The 22,996-nt window shown below is 36.8% G+C and overlaps 1 protein-coding gene across 10 annotated transcripts in view; it reads left to right on the forward strand.

Annotated features, from left to right (window-relative positions):
* The window catches only part of TTLL7 (tubulin tyrosine ligase like 7), a 134,075-nt gene that overhangs the window by 89,622 nt on the left and 21,457 nt on the right, over positions 1-22,996 (forward strand). For all 10 annotated transcript variants that reach the window (XR_011438854.1, XM_005610468.4, XM_001497543.7 and 7 more), the window contains exons 15-19: positions 159-357; positions 3,839-4,041; positions 5,075-5,209; positions 7,056-7,136; positions 21,540-21,700. Coding sequence is in view for 9 of the 10 variants with exons in the window: in XM_005610468.4 (XP_005610525.2) it covers positions 159-357; positions 3,839-4,041; positions 5,075-5,209; positions 7,056-7,136; positions 21,540-21,700 (779 nt within the window). In the remaining variant the exon portion in view is untranslated. The remainder of the gene's footprint in view (positions 1-158; positions 358-3,838; positions 4,042-5,074; positions 5,210-7,055; positions 7,137-21,539; positions 21,701-22,996) is intronic.

Here is a 22,996-nt window from a genome sequence, read left to right on the forward strand (position 1 = left end):
ATGTTAGCTCAGGGCCTGTCTTCCTCAGCAAAAAGAGGAGGATTGGCATTAGTTAGCTCAGGGCTAATCTTCCTCAAAAAAAAGAAAAAGTAACTAATTGTGTTAATAAGACGGTTTTTTTGAATTCTAACAAAATGCCATGTTTCCCTCTGTTTCAGCCTCTGTCTTCCATGCCCGAGAGTACGGAGATGATGAAGAGACAGAAGTACTGCAGCAGCGAGAGCAGTTACGACAGCAGCAGCAGCTCTTCAGAATCAGACGGCAGTGGGAAGGAGGAATACGAAAATAAGAGAGGAGAAAAGCAAGTTACGTATGATCTTAAACAGTCCAGCCACTACAAATTAATCCAACAATCCAGTAAGTTAATTTCTTCTAATGTAGTTGTTAATTGAAGAATTATGGAACTGAAATTACTGAACTCAATAAAAGGACCTTGGGCCAAACGAACCCTTGTCGTGTGTGAGGAGACCTGGATTCTTCCTACTTCCTTCCCCACCCAGGCTGGGCGCATCCCGCAATCCCTTTCCGGGTCTGCAAACTGAAAGGATCTCTCTGCTCCATTCTTTTAGACTCTATGATACTGGTTAAGTCCTAGGTGTTTGTCTGGATTTTATAAAATGTGACCCATGGTTGATCTGCTAATTGCATTCTCTTTTAAGCCAATATCTATTCTCATTCCATTCTCCACTTTCCCTACCTCTGTCACCCATTTTATTTTATAGTCTCGTCTTTTTTTAACATGTGTGTATCTCTCTAGCCATTTGACTTTCATGTATGTGAGCCACACGACTGTGAAAGAGTCGAAGTTTTGTTCCCTCCCCTTTGCATCCTGGGGAAAACTGAAGTCAGGGCTTTTGGTGCACAGGAAGGATTCGGCTTCTCTGTCTGCTTCCCTTTTTCTCTTTCCTCCTCTATTTCTTTTCACATTGTCTCTCTCTTCCATTCTCCTGTCTTTCATTCCTTCTTCGATTCAAGATGTCCACTACTGAGTGTGTGATTCTGCTTTCATCCCACGTGTCCAGTGTGGTATTGCTGCTCGCCCCGGGCTCAGCGGGACCCCTTCCTGACCCTACCTCAGGTGCAGGACTTTGTTACCTTCTGTCTGTCGTATCTCTGCCTTGTCCTCTGTTGTTATAGGGTCCACTAAAGGGACCAGTTCAATCATGCAGTAAACACAATTGTGAGGCTTTGTTGAGCTTCAGCAATGCTGTAATATGTTAGCTTCCCTGGTAATGTGTATATTTTAAGCCTGACCTTCCAGACTTATGGCAAAATGCTTGAGGAATGCAGAACTAATAGATGAAGATTTTAACGGTGTTTCTTTTACTTTCAAATTATTCTGTAAAGATACATGGTAATGTTGCTGTCTTTGAGGATTTATGTGTTTGGAGGGGAGATAATCTATTTTGTTCCATTTCATTTGTTTATTTATTTCCTCATTTAAGATATGCTTATTGAGCACCTGTTCCAGAGTTTGTAAGTTATTTTGTCAATTGCTTCCTTTTTTCTTAAAGATGCCTCATGTACTTTCAGTGTGTCTCTGTGTAAGTATGGCTCTGTTTCTCTTTTGGAAGCCGACATTGTCCTCTGCAGATTTCGTCTGTTTTTGAACTCCTCTCCTGTTGGTTAATGCATGCATCCCTAATAGCATGAACCAACAGAGGATAAGGGCAGGACTGAGAAAAAGTTGCTGGAGTCCCTGAGCTCTGAGATTGTTCTTTGTTCTCAAAACAATAGGTTAATAAATTGAGATCAGACAAATAGAGTACTAAAAATGTTTTAAAGTGTGAATTCTCATTTTAAAGCTAGCCTAATTCAATTACATATCTTTTTCCTTATTAGTTGTATTTTATTTTTATAGTCATTAGAAACTGCAACAAGGGCTTCACTTTGTTTTATATTCTCTCTTTAATTTACACTAAGGAATATCATAGCCACAAACCCTCCTTGAGTTTCTCTCCAACGTGATGCTGATGACGAAGGAAAAAAAATCCAGATTATGTGTAACACTTTCTATTGTAGATAGTTAACTTAGGAAATTCAAACTTGTCATACTTTCAAAGGATATACTTTGGTTTGATATAAGATAGTCATATACAAAACTATATGAAATCCTTTTCTCACGTAATTTGTGTATGCAAGTTATAACCACTTTCTGTTAATCTACCTAAATTTCATTGACATATCTAGCTACTTAGTTATTCTGTCTGAATTTCCCATGTATACAGGGGAAAAATGGGAATCTGTAATGATTCAGGAGAAGGGATATTTTCCTTCTGCACGCATATCAGGTTGTATATGTCCAAAGCATCACCTTAAGCCCTCAAAGAAAGCAGGACCAAGATATAGGTTGTAGCACATGCTTTTGGGTATCTTCTTAGTAGAAGATTGATGAGTGGTCTGTTCCCTACACAGCCCTTCTCTAGAAGCACTGTCCTTTCAAAAAATGGTATGATTTTCTGGTTCACAAGGAAGTTAACATTTGGAGCAAATGGAAGCTTTTTTTTTTTTTTTTTTAACATCTTTTTTAGCTTGAATGAATATACTATTTTGTACTCTCCAGAACCAAATGAGGAGTATTAGGCTTATTATCTGTCCAAAATATCCTTTAGAAATACATCCCTAAATATAAGACTTATGTCCATTGCCTTTATAAAGGTTTAAATTTTTTTTCAACAGCTATTGAAGAGAAATATTTGGGTATTCAACCTGCCTTCATGTGAGTTTTATTAAGTTATTTCATTAATGAAGATTGATATATTACAACCAAGCAGAGAGAGAATATAGAACAGAGGGTATATAGAATGTATATAACCTAAAAAAATCTAAGTGTTGATCATATTGAGTGATAATCTATTTCCTTGTGTCAGGAATCAAAATTTGCCTGGAACAGTTGGTTGGTTCTCTTTTTTAAATGTTCTCAATATGCAATGGGGAAGATTCTGTGGTTTTTCCCTAGTTGTCTGTTCTGATAACAACTCTTTAGATCCAGACATTTTTTCTTCACTTAAATCTTTACTGTGGGATTTTAAATCTAGTTTTTTTTTTAATTCTTCTCTCCTGTCAATAAGTAGACTGTCTAGTACTACTCTTGTAATAACCAATTATGTATTTCAACTCTATTAGGTTAATCTTTATGTTTTTCTTCTATTTTATTTATTTTTTTCCTCATGGGCCCTAAATTATATAACTTATCCATCTATCTTGCACGTTCTCTAGACTCCCTTCCATCACTCCCTATGAATCTCACTGTAAATGCTCTATTTCTAACCCATACACAGATTCTAATAAATGACCAGTCTAACCCAAGGATAGTGGATGGCATCATGGTACTATAGGAAGAGGGAAGACACTGGTATTAGACAGGTCAGGATTTAAACCAGAGCTTGGCAGCTTTCTTGTCATGTGACCTTGAGAAAGTTCTTTCTCTGAGCCTCCAGGTAATACAGATTCCTACATCGAATGATTACTGTGAGAATTAAGATAAAAGTGTAGCACTTAGCACGATGCCCGGCTTGTAGAAGGTGCTCCATTAATGTTAGTTTTCCTTTCTTCTGGTTCTTTTATGTCATATTTCAAGAATAGAACATTAAAGTACTGTGTAAGTATTATTCTTATGATAGCCATTCCTCATACATGACAGGGGTTCTACACCAAGTTCACTGTTTAAATTGAAGAATTATCTCCAAACTCGTGTCCTCAAGATGATGCCTTTGCTTTGATGTTTATTGCCGCCCTGCTACGATGTAGTCTAATCGTTAGTTTATATAGACCCAATACAGTGGGAAACTTCTACTAATTCTGCTACTATACTATCCTTCTTCTTCGCCACTGATAGGCTCCATAAGGCGTTCAGTCAGTTGCCCTCGGTCCATCTCTTCTCAGTCACCTTCCAGTGCGGACAACCGCCCCTTTTCTGCTCAACAAATGATAGCATCCCGGCCAACGTCAGGGTCTCGGTCACATTCTTTAAACCGTGCTTCCTCCTACATGAGGCACCTGCCTCATGGTAGTGATGCCAGCTCTGCTAACTCTCAGATGGTAAGTCGTCTGTTTTGCTCCTTCAAGATTACAGGAAGCACTTACTCAGGATTTAGGTGGCAAAGGGGTCAGCTGGGAGGAGGACGGATTCAACCTCAGATCCTTTCTATAATTCAGCTCATGCTCTCCTGGAATTTGGATTATTTATCTATCTTAGCCTATAACTTAGTGTGAACTCTTAAAAGCAGACTTCACCATATCATAGAACTCAAGGATGGACACTGAGAATAGCATTTTATTTTCCAATTGCTGATGGAGTAGGATAATTTTGTTGAAAAATCATCTGAGTAAATATATGATTTTGCATTGTGTTGTGCAGCATATCTGTAAATTTGGGGGAATTTGTTGTATGGAAATCTTTTCCTAATTGGACTATTGATTAATAGGTTAAAAACATAAACCATTGATAAATTATCCTTAGAGCACTGAAGTGAAATATTGTTTATAATGTTTTCTGTATATTAAATTAACACATAGTATTCCCTTCTTAGCATGAATCCCAGAGATTCAGTATTGAGGAAGTCAGTGCATTTATTTTGTAACCAGGCTTACTTATAGATGTTCAAATAGATCACTCCAAGTACCTTCACATAGACAGGGGATTTATTTAATTTGTTTATTTAATATGGATAATGTTTCCAAAGGGAAGAGTCTAGAAAATATAAGTCAATGAATTTCACTTGGTAACAATGAATTATTTTTTTTCTAATCAAGAATTGGCTGTGGTATCTATGGAGCAAACGAAACTGACCAGGAAGTCTTTTTTTAAACATTCGTTATTTTCATTTTAGTATTTTGAGCTAAATAAAATACAACTGTATGGAAACGTGAAAGACACTCTTGGGAAATCAGATCCACTTAATCCTAAGAATTGAATCCTATGAATAAATGTAAAAAAATTATTTTCTTACTTTTTCATTGTTATTTTTTTTCAATTAAAAGTGCATCATTTTTACCTAGAAATATCTTTCAGATTATAGTGGCACAATGAAATAAGACCCCCTCCAAATATCTGTATTCTTTCAAATTTAAGAGTGAGTCTTTGCGGCAACTGAGAACAAAAGAACAAGAAGACCATCTAACAAGTCAGACCTTATTTGTTCTCAAGGACATGAAGATCCGGTTCCCAGGAAAATCAGATGCAGAGTCACTACTTCTGATAGAAGATGTGAGTATGTGATGTACAGAAAGTTCCAAGGAGCTCATACATTTTTATTCTTCTTCTTAAAATATTAAACTTTATTTCCTGATCGCATTGTTCTCAATGACATAGCAAACTTAATTGATGTGCTTTTCCACCTCCACAAGCTGTACAATATACAGGGGTTATTTTAATTATTATGGTTCACGAGCAGTGAGATCACATTTATAATCAACGATGCAAAATCCCTTTTAGTGTGTAGTTCTATTTTAATGATACAGCTGCTTCATCAAATGAGAATAATTAATGTTAAATAATTATTGTTCTTAGTGATTAAAGAAATCGCAAGTTAAACCTACTTCTATAAAGATTTAGAAAGATCTAATATGGAATGAGATATAGTAATGAGAAAAGTGGGGCCCTGGGCATAAATGGCAAGAATATTTGAATGTGACACCTTGTATGGTTTTGGTTAAATTTTTAAATAGCTTATGCTGTGTATGTTCTTCTTGTTACACACACATCTTTGCACCACCCAGTGGAATATTCTATAATGGCTGGGAGTCCTGAAATTCATGTGAAAGTCGATGACTTACTCCTAATTTAGAAAGAAGGTTCAAGTTATTCAAATATTTTTGGTGAAAGGGCATTTCTTTATTCAAAGTTCCATTTCTTCACTGAAACATCTTTTTCAAATTGTCATTCCTGGGTAATTCCTCAGTTATAGAACATTGTTTTCTGGTTTCCCTGGATTTTTTTTCCACAGAGGAAGGCACCATCTAGTGGCCAGTTGTAGGATAAAAAGCCAGCCATGTGCTTGGCTTTTTTCAGTTTTTAGCATTGCTTTAGACCCGTCTAAAAGCAACTGTCTAGAAAGAACAAACAAACAAATAATAATAAAAAAGACTTCCTCAGTTTATAAAATCAATAATGGCAATTTCTATTTTGTAATTATGACAGTTATAACCGAAACCCCCAAATATTATAGTCTGTTGTTATATATTTTTTAAAAAGTGAAAATGGTATGTTGTTTGCAAATGAGTTGCTGTTTGTTGCATCAAGAGAAAAGAAGAAAAATGAACCTTAGTTGTAAAGCATTATGCTAGATATGTTTTTACTTACATTTAAATATGTTATCTTAAGTTTTTTTCTAAGTAAACCCAATGTCTTTATACTAGACATTTTACTTATATTTTTAAAAGATATTAGTTATCTACCACCTTTATGAATCGAGTAGAAGAAAAATGGGATAATCAGAGAGTAGAAATAATATTTGTGGCTAATGTGATTGTTCTATAAAGAACATAGGCTTATGTAATTAATAAAATATAATTAACAATTATGTGAGACATTAGATTGTTTGCTCTATGTTCACTATATACAGCAAATATTTTAATCCATTTGCTACACCATATATTACTAGAATATATATTCAGAAATTTTATAGATTTGCACAAAAAACAAAGGGATAATAGAATCTTTATTATATATTGGTTCTCTTTTAACCTATTACGCAGTATTCTCTTATTATGAGTTATGTGGTAAATATACCTCTTGGAATCAAAGTGCGAAATCTGTGTCTTGGGATCCTTTCCAAACCTTAGGTGCCTGAAGACATTTGACTTTCATTCATTAGAGAGTGTGTGCTTTTTACAGCAAGAAGAGAAAGCGTTGGAGTCAGAAGGCTTCTTTACCTCATGTTAGAAATCTTTGCACAGGTCTTTTTATGAAAGACATTATTTACTGCAAGTAATGTTATACTGTTTTCATTTCACAAATTAATAAAATTGGTTTCAACCCATTTATTTACTTTTTGTTTGTTACTTTTAGAAACTTCTAGATTAAATTTCTTCATGTTTCTCTCTCAAAACAGATCATTGATAACTGGAAGTATCATAAAACAAAAGTGGCTTCATATTGGCTCATAAAATTAGACTCTGCAAAACAACGAAAAGTGAGTAATGCCCCTAAACAGGTTGGCCCTTTCCGATTATGTATTAAACTAGGATCATTAAGCCACATTCATAATCAAACTATATGCACATTCATTTGTTTACGCATTTTTTCAACAAATATTTATTGTGTGCCTCCTATGTTTCAGATGCTATTCTAAGGATAAAAAAGTGAATAAAAAAACTCATGGTCTTATTGAGCTTACGTTCTAGTTAAAGTGCTTGATAATAAACAAATATGTGATAGAATGTAAGGTAGTATTAAGTACTACGAAGACAAATAAATCAGGATAAAAAAATAGAGAGAAGGCAACATTTGAGCAGAGACCTAAGTGAAATGAGAGTAACACTATGCAAAAATATCTGCAGGTATAACTTATCAGACAGAGGCAAGAGCAGATACAGAGGCCCTGAGGTAGAATTTAGCTTGATGTGTCGATGAGGCATAGAAGGCACCGTTTTGTTTTCTTGTATAGGATAGTTGGTTTGTGCTTGTCAAGAGTGAGTGACGTAGTGGTGAGAGTTGAGGTTGGATAGATGGGCAGAGTCAGATCATAACTTCATAGGCCATGGAAAGACCTTGGGTTTTATTCCAAGTGATGGGAAGGCAGTGGAAAAAATTGAGCAGAAGAGTTGCATAGTCTGGTTTATAATTGAAAAGGATCATGAGAGCTACTTGTAGAGAACAGAACTGGGGGAGAGGGAATGTGGCGGAATAGGAGTAGAGGACAGCTAGAAGGTTTTTAGAGTAATCGAGGCAAGTGCTCATGGTTATTAGCCAGGGTGCTAACTGAACGGGTGGACACTGGGGAAGGAGCAGGTGTTTGTTGTTACTCTTGTTTTGTTTTACTTTGATTTTGGTTTTGGACATGCTAAAGTTGTTATATTATTAGACATCCAACTGAAGACGTTGAGTGTGTGGTTGTGTATATGAGTTTTTGAGTTCAGAGCTGAGCTGCATATGGAGAAACAAAATTTAAGAGTCACCAGAATATTTGAACCCGTGGGTAGGGTGGGATTACTTAGTAAGTGTGGTTAGAGATGAGAAGAGTTTCAGAGACTGAGCCTTGGGCTGCTTCTGCATACAGAAATCAGAGAGATGGGTGGGGAGGGATTAATCTAAGGGGACTGAGAAGGAGCTTCCAGTGAAATGTGAAAAACCATTAGAACTGGGTGTCCTGGAAGCCAAGTAAAGAGACTATTTTAAGGAGATGAAGTGATCAACTGAGTCAGGTGTTGCTGATAGGGGTTGTAAGATGAGCACTAAGAACTGACTGTTGCTTTTGGCAACTTGCAGGTTAGCGGTGACCAGATCTAACAAAGTCAAGGGGATGATGCAGAGTGAAACTTGAGCGAAGTAGGTTCAGGAGATAAAGGGTGGAGAGGAAAAAAGCACAGCTAGTACAGGCACTTTTTGGAGCAGTTTTGCTGTAGAGGGGAAAGGGAGGTGTGGTAGTAGCTGGCGAGGCATGTGGATTAATGACAAGGTTTTTTTAAAGGTGAAGATATTTCCAGCTGCTTTTGTATGATGAGAATGATCTAGAAGACAGGAATGGCACTGGAAAGAGAGGTAATAGAAAACCCTTGAGTAAGTCAGCTGAGAAGGTTTGTCCTAACCAGGAGCATTTATTCTAGTAGGAGGGAAGGCAAAGTCTATGGCATTGTGGCGGGAGGATGTGAAGGTTTTTTTCCGATGGGGAGGGACTTTTGGAGGCTTGAGGAGACAGTAAAAGGTGTACAGTTACAGTAGGGATCTTGGAGAGGAGGAGAGGGGAGTGGCCAGCAGCCTGAGGGGCCCATCAGTTGCTTTGCACCATTATTTTGGGGGAGATATAGTATTTCAGTAGCTTTAATGAAGTCGTTGTATTCCTTTAGTAATGCAGGCCATCATTTCCCCTTTCTATAATTTATTGCTAATAAGCTGAAAGTTGATACTGATCAAATGATGACTTTTAAATTATGCGCTTTCATCTGTGTAAACCTAACTCATTATTGTGATTTAGCACATTTGACAAATAATTCCTTAGGATTCTGCCGTGTGCCAAATACTGGGCTGCTGTTGAGGAGGGTATAGCAAAGCTGGTTACAGAGGGGGGTTGAAAACATTCTGTAAGCCCTGAATACATGTTTGCCAAGTCACTGAATGTGTCCTTGATTGCTTAAGATGAGGACATTTTATTAGAACTGGAACCCTGAATTTCCTTAAGTCCATGTACTTTTTGTAATCTAGAAGATAGAAGAATGTAGGTAAACTTCTAATTAAAACAAAATTGATAGTCCAGAAACAGATTAAAGTATTTATAAGGTATTAATACATGATAAACGTGACATTTCAAATCAGTGGAGAAAAGATAATTTTTCCCCCTAAATGATACTGAAACAATTGACTCCCTTTTTGTAAGAAAAGTAAGTTGGAACCTTATATCTCATCATATACAAAAATAAATTCCAGATAGACTATAATTTAATATGTAAAAAAAGGAACAGATTTAAAATTTAAAGAAAATATAAAAGGATATGTTTATAATCTTAGAATGGAGAAACAACTTCTTAAGAAAGACTTAAAACTCAGCAGCCTTAAAGGGATTGACAGATTTGATTACATGAAAACTTAACCGATGGCAAAAAGATGTCTTAACCCACATTGAAAGACAGAGCCGTGAGGCAGATGGGGGGGAGTGTTGAGGCAGACAGATATTTGCAGCAGTAAAACACAAAGTAACATCAGTAAACCAACACCTCCTACAAATCAACCAGCAAAAGACAAACTATCCTATAGATATTAGTAAGTAAAATGGCAAAGTATATGAAAAGGCCACGGGAAGACAATTTATGAATCTTCAAATAGCCATAAATAGATCCTTGCCCTCCCTAATGATGAAGGAAAGGCAATTAAGAACAATCATATTGGAAAAAATTAGTAAGACATCATATCCAGTGATGGAAATAGTATGGATGAAAGGGCCTTTCCTACACTGTTAGAGGAAGAATACATTGGAACAACTCTCTAGAAAGGTGATTTGTAGTATCTGTTAAAATTTACAAATGTTCATAACCTTATGACTCAGCAAAACCACTTCCAGCTGTCTGTCCTATGGAATAATAGTCTGAATGCATAGAAGATTTGTGTACGTGAGCATTCATTGCAGTGGTATTTGTGAAAATAAAACATTTGAAGTAGCCTAAATGTCTATGAATAGATTTATGGTTAAACTATAGTACATCCATGCTATTCAGTTGCATTAAATTGAATACTATTCTGGAATCATGGATCTTAACCTGAGATATAGCACAAGATTATGACTCATGACATATGAAGCAAACATATGTTATTAAAATTAGCCAGACTTTACTAATCACGAGTGGCGAATAAAAGCAATAAGCTGCCACCAATTGTATGGCTGCTAGGACACCATGAGTCCATCAGCTCTCAGGTGTCCCTTTTCACGTACCTAGAGGCATTCTGGGTTCAGAGTGACAAGTGCTAACTATATGTGGTTCACATTAGCACAGAGGGAGCCTTCCAGATTTGGGTAGCCTTCATTTTTATTTTCCATTAGTCACCCATGCAGTCTTTGTGCTTAACTTCTGTTCTCTAGCCAGATGAAATGAAAATGCCAGGTTTATTTACTCTCAGTATTGTCCTGTAGAACTTTGTGCAATGGTGGAAATGTTCTGTATCTGTGATGTCCAATCCAGTGGTCACTAACCACATGTGGCCATTCATTGAGTGAGCCCTTCAAATGTGGCTATTGTGGCTGAGGGGCTGAACTTTAAATTTTTTTTAGCTTTTAATTTTAATTAATTTAAATTAAATATTTAGCCAAATGTGTCTAGTGCCTACTGCATTTGACAGTGTGGATCTAGCCAGACCAGGGGTAGCCTTCCAAATATCTTCTTAAATTGGAACTTTCTCAGTTATCTTCCTGCTGAGAAATTCCATCAGAGGATTTGTAAGAATGTCCAGTAAGGTCAACATTGCCTTGGGTATCTCAAAGAGGGAGTCAACATTTTTTCTTCCATATACCATCCTAAATAGGTATCAAGATAGTAAATTAAACAGACAAGTTATGCAATAATATGTACTGTTCCATTTTAAATGACCTATGTATGTATACTATTTTAAAAATATATATCTAGCTTTAAAAAATTATAAAATCTACGTACCAAATTGTTAAGATAATTTATTTCTGGAAGGTAGACTTACTGAGTTATGGGAAGGAAAGTAGTGACATTTGGTGTCATTTTTCCTTTTGTTTTTGTGTATTTCTATATATTTTTTCAAGTTAAAGTAATCTTTTTAAAAATGGAAGAATGACAGGGAGCACAGGCATTTCTGTGAAGCCTGTCATGGTTCCCCCTCAACCAGGTATTATCTTTCCCTGTTCTGCATCCTCAGGGTACTTTGTACTCATCTGTACTTACGATCTGCTTTGAGAGATTTCTGTATTAATTTTTTCACCTCTCTAAAAGCCATGGGCGTGTCTCACTTTGTAGTCACCTGTAGGAGGCTTTCTATAAATATTTGTTAAGTTGATTCAATTCTAGACTCTTATGAACTCTGTCGATAGCAAGCTAGCTTTTTCTTTCTGCAGCCTTCTTTCTTTACTAGTGATAAGTATTTATTGGAACAGCAACAAATTAAGACAATGCCATTCTGTTTTTTACATGTGATATGAGAAGGTCTGATAAACATTGGGCTGATCAAATGATGTGTATGAATAGCAATAATATTTGTGAATTAGAAGAAATTATTTTATGTTTTAAGGTTGTTACACTCAATAGGGTTTATAAATTTTGAGTAATAACAAATGCCTGCTTATAAATTTACTAACAAGTACTTATGCCAGTATATCTTCTCCTCCTGTACTAATTGACTCTAAGAATGTTTGGAGTGAGTTATGTTTGCATATCCTTTCTCCTAGTTCTCAGATGTGCAACTGCATCTCTGCATGTAGCATATACCATTATGCTAAGGGAGTGGAAGCACTCACGTGGGGGGCGTGATTTTATTACAACTTATATACCTAGTGACCCTGTCTTTGAGCCCCTTTGTTGCTCCTTTTGTTTTGGCATAAATCAAAAGTTCTAGGGGGCTGGCCCTGTGTCCGAGTGGTTAAGTTCATGCGGTCTGCTTTGGCAGCCTGGGATTTGTCAGTTCGTATCCTGAGCACAGACCTACACACCGCTCATCAAGTCATGCTGGGATGGCATGCCACGTAGAAGAACTAGAATGACTTACAACTGGGATATACAACTATGCACTGGGGCTTTGGGGAGAAAGAAAAAAGAGGAAGATTGGCAACAGATGTTAGCTCAGGGCAAATCTTCCTCACCAAAAAAAAAGAAGAAAAAAAAAAAATTACAAGAAGTTTCAATAAAAAAGCTTTAAAAAAAAAGTTCTATATTTCCTTTGTGCTTGTAAAAAGAAAGATAGCCCATCTCCAATACAAAGCTTGTTCAAGTCCCATAGTTTACGCTCCCCAATAGTTACAGGTATTCTTCTATATAGGTCATTTAATAGACAATTCTATCTTTGGCAGAAGAATTTGTAACTTGAATTTTGACTCTCAGAGAACATAAGGGCCGATCTTAACCAGAGCAAGTTTATCTTGCAGAGTTGCCCACTTTTGTGGAGGCCCTAAGGTGGCTAAGGGATGCCAGGCCTAGGCTGTGATGACAAGGGGAACCTCAGAATGTGCTCCTTATTTGTAGCAATTTTTCTTGCTATAATTGTGATCACTGCATTTCCTTTTCTTTCTTCAACCATTTGTTCTTTAAGAGGCTTTTTCCAACACAGACTCTAATTTCTCAGATACGTAGCAAAGCGTGGGACACTCCTAGGAAAAGGAAAAGAGGGCAGCTCTCAGCAGCGTTCGTCCCGTGCTGATGTTCTTCCCCTTCCTGCGAGGGCAAGGACAGAGCTCCTGCCCATGAGCAATTGTTTGAATAATAAGGAAACACATTTTTGTAAAACTTTTCATTTTTGTAAAGTCAACCCCACCAAATTTATGTTCTTTCTCCCATATTCACAAATAGAAGCATAACAAATATACACATCATGAATGCCAATCATGACGTCAGCCAGCAATGAAGGTCTTGAGCCCTAACATAAACAGATTTTTTAACGGGGATTTTTTGTATATTTTGTCCACTTAATCAATAGCATTAGAATTGATTAAGTCAAATACTTAAAATTCACCCCAGATAGGAAAAGTATAGAGATATGTTGTAGAAATAATTTTTGGGACAAACTTAAATATGTTTAGCTGATTTATTTATATATATTATATAAATTTATATATATTTATTATAAATATATATAACATATAATAATATATCTATAAATATTTTTTCTCCACCTCTTCCATACCTTGTTTATTTCAGATGAAATCAGAGGAAAAGTGGGATCAGAGAATGACTGACTGACTGAAATATTTTTTTCTTGACAACAAGAGAGCTAATGTAATAAATGAGTTGAAGAGTGTATCGAAAAAAGCTTTAAAAAGCTTTATATGTTGTTGTTAAACGAAAGGGGCGGTGTGCAGTAGTGGAAAGAGGCATGGGACTTGCAGTCACCTGGGCTTGGGCTCAGTGCTGCCTCTGCCCTTTGCTTGGGCAGGTAACGTCTCAGAACTGCTCTGAGCTTCCTAACATTAAGTATTTGGAGGTTCTTGTGAGGAAGTCAGACATCACATGGGAGGGTGAGCTAGCCCAGAAGATATAAAATGCAGGCTGGTTTTTTGGCTGTTTCTCTAATGTATTTTATTTTACTAAGAATTCTTTATATGCAGAATTATTTTATGTAGAATATGTAGAAATGAGGTATAAAACTTATCTGTTGGGTTGTAACATAGTCACCATTTATTTGACTGTCCATTTGAAACCTGCACTGTTGCTTTATAAAGCTAGAAACTGCATCTAAGAAAACGAAAAGGAAGCTAGAAATGTGGGTCTGCTGTGGAATGTAGAATTAGATATTATAAAAAGTTACACGTTTAGAAGGCCAAGGACCTAACTAATTTACATCTAGATGTGGATTAATCAGACCCATCTGTCTTTTGGCAGTGCTGATAGTCAATAATCATTATAAGGCTGCGTCAGTTCAGTCCTCTGTGAAGCAGAGATAAAACAGAAGTGGAAGCGAAAGAGATTTATAAGAGAAAATGCCGAAGAAAGATAAAGGGGAGAGAAAGGTCGAGGAGGCAGGGAGAGCCTTCAGACTGCAGTGTAGGTCTGATCCCCTAGAACGGAAGGCAGGAGGCTTGGGGAGGAGGAACCTCAGACTTTAGTGAGGCTCTGAGAAAGCCCTGTCCCGCTGATGGGGAGCCCAGAACAAAGATTGCTGTTAGAGGGATCACACTGAGCAGAAATAGCGCCTCTCTGGTATCCCGCCACGCTCAGTCCTTGGCGGGGAGTGGTCTAGGGAGAAGAGCCTGAGCTTGGCTTGGATGTTGCTGCGGATCTTGAGTGGGGAGGCTCTCGGCTAACTGCTCCCTTGGAAGCAGGTTGATTCAAATGGCATGTCTCCGTGGCTGCCACAAAGGCTGTGTGTGATGTGATTTAATTTGACAAACATTTATTGGTTGCCAATTTTGTTCGAGAACTATGGTAGGCACTATGGGGATTTTGAGAGTTGTTTATTTATTCATTTTGTTATTTGCTCATTCAAACACGCGTTCAACAATATTAATTGAGGGACTGCCACGTCTCAAGCGCTGTTTGAGGTGTGGAATGCACAAGACTTTCATTTAAATCTCTTAATTCTCATTTTTTTCTGTTCCAAGATCAAAGCATTTGCTGGTTGCTCATTAGAATGTTGTAAAATTCTAAGATTAGAATGCCACACACACACACTCTTCCACATGCCTACTTATTTAAAATTTTCCTTAATGGGTGTAAAATTTAAAGGTCAAGGGTATAGGAATTAAGTACTGAAAAGAATCCTTACCAGGTGAAAATGGAAACAGCTGATCTTATTTAATGTCATGTTGTGGTAACTCCAGACTTGCATAATTTAGCTTTCTGCCAAGAAAGCAGTTGCTTTATATAGTTTGTAAGGAATATATATGAAGTATGAAAATATTGCAGTGCTGGTGGGCTGTGAAGAATGCCAAATTTGCTGAAAAGCTTATTCTCTGATGTGATACCTAGGCATAAACTAAGATTGGAGGATGCAGAGGAATAAGTGGTGAAATTAAGGTTGTGCTATATTTGCATTTATTGTAGGGTTCTAAGAGATTCTTGTTCATCAAGTGTTTCTTTTCTAAATAGCAATTTCTTTTTAGTACCTGATGTAGTTGCTTCTGCATGCATTTTGATGTTATCATTTTCCATCTCTTTTTCATTTGGGCTGACATAGATGCTGTACAGAGCTGTTCATTTTGCATCAGCAAAGATGCCTTTACCCTATAGCCATGGCTGCTGCATGCATCGTTAGTACAGCATGTAGTGATTTTAATGTTATTTCTAAACCTCCCTCACCTCATGCCATTATTTTAATTTAGGACCAACTGTTCAGCCATATGGAGCAGTTTATCATTCAACATCTGTATGTTCTTGCAAAATATGAATTTGTCTGTGTGCTTTCTGCCTTCAGATGTGCCATATTTCATATGGAAAAGACAAATCTTTCCCTTTTATTAATGTTTTCATTGACCGAATCTCCCATTTATTTTTTCTCTCAGCGAGCTTAATGTTGGATTGGGATGCTTTTAAAAGTCACAATGTCAGGAAATGGATACCTATATTCTCTAAGTTAGCCTCACTTGAGTCCACAGATAAACACAAAGGGCACCTTGCTGACTATTTGTTTTTGTGTGTCGCAAACTATTCATCTTCCATCCATTTTCTTCTAACCCCAAAGCATGGAGAGATCCAAAATAGCATTATAAATAGGACTGGCACTAATTTACTTCATCCCAATCTGATTTCTTGCCTGCCTGCTCTCTGCCTTCCTAAAATTACACAGTGGGTGTTTTGCTAAAGGTGCAGTCATTGTCTCCCTGTCTGTGGAGCCTTTTAATAAACTAGTCCTTGATGGACTTGATGGCCCTGATGGAGTGGTGCCTGAGCAACCTTGTTTCTACACAGCAAGCCCACCCATCTTCCCAAGTATTACTTCACGAGAAGTGAATCTGAAGCTAAGAAGAGACAATTCAGTTTTCTTCTAGGGTTTCGCTATTGTCACCTGGACAGGTCAAATTAACTGTGAGGCACTGTTGAGTAGTGGTTAAGAGGATAGGTCTCACTACATGACTATCCACTTACTAACTTTCTTGCATGAGTTACTTATCTGCTCTATGCCTGAGTTTTTTCATCCATAAAATGAGATAAAAAATGTTTTCAAAACCAAAAAATTTTTCATGACCATTAGGCATCAAAACCTAACCCCCCTGAACTCATTTGGTGACAATGACCTGACAGGAGGTTATGTGTTATTTTTGTCTACCTCTTGGTTAGAATATTCACATATTTTCCTGCAGAAATAGTAATGTGTGTGATTGTGGAATCTAGCCTCAAGATTTTTGGAAAGGGTCTATGGACCAATTGTATCCATCTCATGTTCTTGTTTTGAGCATTAAATGAGTTACTAGATGTAAAAGTGCTTAGAACAGCACCTGGTCTACAGTGAGCCTCAATAATTAGTAGCTCTGGTTTTTACCTAGTCTGCATAGGTTTCACTCTCTTGCAAGTAACAATTTTACTAAGATAAATGCCTACTAAGTTCGAGACCTGTCTTAAGCCTTGGGGACCTGATAAGTTTGTTACCAAGATAGGCATAATTCCTCCTCTCGTGTAGATAACAGTCTCCATTAATTAAACAAGAAATTAAAATAAAGTGAGATAATTATTAATAGAGGAAGAACAGGGCATTAAGGAATCATAAAATAGTTTAGTAGCCAGTAAAGGTCTCCCTGAAGAAGTGATGTTTGAGGGAAGTCATAGAAGTTCACTAGGTGGGCAGATCGAGAAGACTGTTCCAGGCGGAGGAAAGAGCTTATGTGAAGGCTGAGAGGAGAGATGAGGGATTTGGGTTCCAGCTCCCTTGGTCTGCAGGCCATTGTGCTCTCCATATTACAGGTCTCCCTAAGCCACTCCTCTCCCTGCACCGGAGCTTGCCTCCTTGGGGAGGCTCCTTTAAAATTGAAGGCAAAGAGAAGCAAAGGAGAATGGATGTTCCCAGTAGCGTATGCTGGAACAGAAGGAGCAAGTTCCTGGGTTGCTCAGACCATGCCAGTCTCACCAGTCTGGGAATCACTCCTCAGGCAGAGATGCTTGGTGGGGCACAAGAGGCATGAAGACTTATCCTTCTCCACGTTGGAGAAAACGTTAGGAGTGGAGCAGAAGTACTCCCCACCCCTGACTCCCTGGCTGCTTTCTGAAGTTGCTGCTTTTACTCGTGTGTGGGCTGGAATATTAGACTATCGTGCTTTTAAAATTCCCTCTAAATTAAGGATAGAATATAGAGAGAGTAGTGGCCAAGACAGTCTCTTCTTAGTAATGTACGTATACTCTGTTGGCATAGAGCAGGCAGCCGATACACGTTAGTTGCCCTTCTCTTTGGTTCTTATGCATCACATGCATTTTACCATGAAATGTATTAAAAAAAAATGAAGAAATAACTCATAATCTCAAATGCCGTATTACTTTGAAGTCAAATAATTGTTTAATAATAGAATATGAGATTACCGTAGTGTTAAAGCTCCCAGTATCGTTACCCCTTTTTAATTTCACTTCTTATATAGAATATTAATAGATGATATAGAATATCATATTTATTCTTGAGACCAATTTCTGGGTTATCTTGGCTGCTATTTTTATTCTTCTGTATTATAACTTTTGGCTTGTTATTACACACTAAAACATTGAGTGTAGAAAGGACAATTGAGAAGAGAAATGATTTAGATTTATCATTTACTGCTAGTGTTGATTCTTATATCACTCATGAGTACTCCTTTCTACATTAAAAAACATAAAGAGTTAAACTAATAGCTTAAATGAAAATTATAAAAATAAAAAGTGTGAATTAGTGCCTGATATGCATATTATATCAGTAGTATTGTGAATAATTCATATTACGGTTTTTAAAAATCCCTCTTTATAATTAAGCATTCATTATCTATAATAACGAGCTTTTCTGGGACAGTGTTTTTCACAAGCTATTCTATTACAGATTCCATTATCGCTCTTCGTTCTCCTCCCCTTCAGCTGACACACCCTGACCTGCTGTAGGGTTTTACTGTTCCCACTTCACGGTGACAGAAGTGGAACAGGAAGGGAAGGACAGATGCTGCTCACACAATTCACTGTGAGAAGCTGTAGTTGATATTCTTCTATAAATAAAAGTGTTACTTTGAAAATTTTTACTAAATTAATTTTTAAACCGATGTTTATTCTAAATTTTCCTTGATCAGAGATAACTAATATCACTTCTTTAAATATGGCTGTTGTAAAGAGAAATAAATTAAATTCTTCTTTTATCTGCTTCTAATTCTCTATATGCTTGTGCCCATTGAAAGAAATTATATCTTCACTCAGCCTCTGTTTGAAAATCTCTTTCTCTTTTCATCTCTCACTCTCATATTTATAGACAGTTCCTTTAATTAGATAAATAAAATAAAAAGTGAAAAGTCTTCTTTGATGAACTGAAATTAGAATAACTGTGTTTGTTGGTATTCATTTATGTTTTTTTAAATAAAGTTTCATTGGAAATACCTGCATTGCGTAAGTACTAAATACATGTGAATTAGACAAAGTAGCTTTTGAGGGTTTACAGATTTTTTAGAACCTCTAGGGTTTCAGTTGTCAAGAGTTTGATTAATCCTAGTCTTTGTTTCAAGATACTCTCTCATTATTGGTCCATGTATGGCCTGCTTTTACTTACTGTTTTTTAAGGTTATTTTTTTAATTTTTATTTTTCCTCTGGCTAATTTTTTTATTGAGATGTAATTGACATGTAACATTATATTAGTTTAGGCGTACAACATAATGGTTTGGTATTTGTATACATTGAGAAATGATCCCCACAATAAGCCTAGTTAACATCCATCATCATATATAGTTACAATATTTTTTTTCTTGTGATGACTTTTTTTTAACTTTCAGGTGTACATCATAATATATTTTGAATTCTGTGTCGATTATATCATGTTCACCACCCAAAGACTAATTACAATCCATCACCACACACATGTGCCTAATTACCCCTTTCGCCCTGCTCCTCCCCACTTCCCCTCTGGTAACCACCAATCCAATCTCTGTTGCTGTGTGTTTGTTTGTCATTGTTTTTATCTTCTACTTATGAGTGAGATCATATGGTATTTGGCTTTCTCCCTCTGACTTATTTCACTCAAGGTCCATCCGTGTTGTCACAAATGGCCAGATTTCATCATTTCTTATAGCTGAGTAGTATTCCATGGTGCATATATACCACATCTTCTTTATCCATTCGTCCCTTGATGGGCACCTAGGTTGCTTCCAGGTCTTGGCCTCTTGTGAATAATGCTGTGATGAACATAGGGGTGCATGTATCTTTATGCATTAGTGTTTTCAAGTTTTTTGGATAAATACCCAGCAGTGAGATAGCTGGATCGTATGATAGATCTATTCTTAATTTTCTGAGGAAACTCCATACTGTTTTCCCTAGTGGCTGCACCAGTTTGCACTCCCACCAACAGTGTATGAGGGTTCCCTTCTCTCCACATCCATTTGTGAACCCAATACCCACAACAAAAGCTAGGATCTTGGCAATAACCTATTATCTAATCAGATGACTCCCCTCCACGCCCCTGGCTCCCTGTGTCTCAGGCAGCCATTTTCTTGGATTCAAGGTCCACCAGTCCCTTGCTTTCTTTCTTTGTATATTCTTTTTTTTTTTGAGGAAGATTAGCCCTGAGCTAATGACTGCCAATCCTCCTCTTTTTGCTGAGGAAGACTGGCACTGAGCTAACTCCATGCCCATCTTCCTCTACTTTATATGTGGGACACCTACCACAGCATGGCTTTTGTCAAGCAGTGCCATATCCGCACCCGGGATCCGAACCAGCGCACCCCGTGCCGCCAAGAAGAGGAAGGTGCGAACTTAACCACTGCGCCACCAGGCCGGCCCCTCTTTGTATATTCTTATTATATCTATTTGTATTTCCATAAGTATTTTTAGCATTTAGTTGTTTTTACTCTATTAAAAGGGTTCATAATGTGAGTAATCTCAGGTAGGTATTTCTTAAAAATACCATTGTTTTACTAAGATGCTGTGTGTTGTGTGTCATTGTATTTCATTCATTTTGACTACTATATGTTTAATAGTCCAAGGGAATGAGTATACTGTTTGTTTATTCACTCTTCTGTTGTTGGAGAGTTAGGTTGTTTCCAGGTGTTTACAGTTGTGAACAGCTGCTTGAACATGCTTCTTTTTAACCTATGAGAGATTTTCTCTTAGGGATAAAATTGCTGGGTTATAGGGTATATGAATTTTCAACTTTAGGAGATAATGATAAGCTATTTCCAGAGTGACTGCACCAATTTGTACTCCCACTAACAATGACCAAGAGACCCTATAGACCCGTGTTTCTCCCGTGCTTGGTATTATCAGACTATTAATTTTTGTCAATTAACTGGACATGAAATGATATCTCATTATAGTCTTAATCTTTATTCTTTGTATTTATTGGGCATATTTATTTCCTCTTATGTGAGATTCCTGTTCATGTACTTTTGTCCTTTTTTTTCTAATAAGTTGTTGGTGTTTCTATTAACAATTTGTTAGACATTCATTATATATTCCTGATACTAATCTTTTGTTGGATGTATATGTTTTGAATATATTTTTCCAGTTTGTAAGCTGACCTTTTATTTTCTTTAAGGTATCTTTTGATGACCAGAAGTTCTTAATTTTAGTATAATCAAATCTATTAATCTTTTATGGTCCGTAATTTTTTGTGACTTAAGTAATCTTTTTCTAACCCAAGGTCTAAAAGATATTACCCAATACTTTCCACTAAGATATTTAATGGTTTATTCTTTAAACTTAAGACCTTAATCCCTCTAGAGCTGATTTTTGTTAATTGAGTGAAGTGAGGATTCAAGTGCATTTATTTTTTTCATAAAGATTACTGTTTTTAAATCTCCATTTATTGATTTAGTTTAAATTCAAATTTAATTTCAATTTAATTTTGATTTTAATCTCTCCTTACTCTAGTGGTCTGACTTGCCACCTACCGTCATATGCCAAAGTTTCATAAACGCATGGTTGTGTTTTTGGACTTTTTGTTCTGTGAGGTAGTTCATTCAGTGTCTGAGCGTGTTTGTGTGTGTATTAATGTTTGAATTATATATATTCATCTTTGAATTTTAGACACACGCATATACACTTATATTTTGAAATACTTTGGTTTTTCTACCAGGTCTTGGACATAGTAAAAACGAGTGTTCGTACAATTCTGCCACGCATCTGGAAGGTGCCCGATGTTGAGGAAGTTAATCTATATCGGATTTTCAACCGGGTTTTTAATCGCTTACTCTGGAGTCATGGCCAGGGCCTGTGGAACTGTTTCTGTGATTCAGGGTAAGTTCTAAGCTATCTTTTATTATTGTCATTTTTAATATTTTCCCATTTAGCTGTAGAGGTAGCCCAATAAAATGGTTGAATGTCTTTAACGACCTCTTAAAATAGGGATTTTTTACTGCATGCAATTTTTAGTACTCAACTATTATTTATAGCAGTTAAGCTGATTTAGATGAGATGATGAATATGAACACAGCACTACCTAACTAATTTGAATTCAGTGGGGAGAAGGTACTCTTAATCAAAAATCTCAATTACAAATCAATATCCTTAAGGCACTTCTTCCGTCGTCATTATGTAGCAGACTTCCCAAATTCTGGTTGCACTCCCGCTCCTCCCCAGAATTTCAGTCCTGCCAAAGCTGTTATGACTCATTGTCATTTTAGCCTCAAGAGATCTGAAACCAAGCATTCCATCCTTCCCTTTTATTCAGAGATGTCTTCCTCTCAGGACTTCCCTTAATCGCATTGTTATTCTCCCAATCATACAGGTTTGATATCTCAGGGGCATCTGCATCTTCCTTTTCCTTCGCTGTCTTTATACCATCATTTGCTAAATCTTGTCAGTTTTTCTGTCACATTCCCACTGTGGCTGCTCTAGATTCATTGTTCTTAACAATTATCAAGTACTTACTACTGTGTTAAATACTTTTGGAATACAAAGTTGAATCTGACACAGATCCTGACCTCAAGAAACTTAAAAATGATAATAGCTCATGCTATCCTACTTACTATGTGCCAGGCCCTGTTCTAGGCACTTTATGTGTACTAAGTGTTTTAATCCTGTTAACATCACTTTGAAGCAGGTTCTATGATTATCTCCATTTCATAGACAGGGAAACTGAGGCACAGGAGGTGCTAAGGACCTAGTGCAACTGGGATTTGAGCTCAAGGACCCTGGCCCCAGAGTTCATGCTCTTAGCCAATAAGCTCTGCTGTCTCTAGTAGACAAAATAACATATATACAAAAGTCATGATTATAAAAGAGACACAGATCAAGTGTTACAGGATTTCAGATAAGAGGAGCCTTCTTGGTAGAAGGTCTAGGCGGATTCATAGATTTCTAAGCATTTTTACCTCCAATTTTTGTTTCCCCTATCCATCCTACTGTCAGGGTCATTTCCTGAAATCTGTAGTGATTTCCCTCATTTATCATTAAAGTCTAGACTTCTTATGTAGAGATACAAAACTCTCTAATATGCTGGTTCTTTCTTATTTCTCCAGTCTTCTCTCTCATTACTCTTACTTGAACTCTCCTCCAGAAAAATAAACTGATTATTTTTCAAATATCTTAAAA

This window comes from Equus caballus, chromosome 5 (genome assembly GCF_041296265.1).
Source record: "Equus caballus isolate H_3958 breed thoroughbred chromosome 5, TB-T2T, whole genome shotgun sequence".
Taxonomy (NCBI): domain Eukaryota; kingdom Metazoa; phylum Chordata; class Mammalia; order Perissodactyla; family Equidae; genus Equus; species Equus caballus.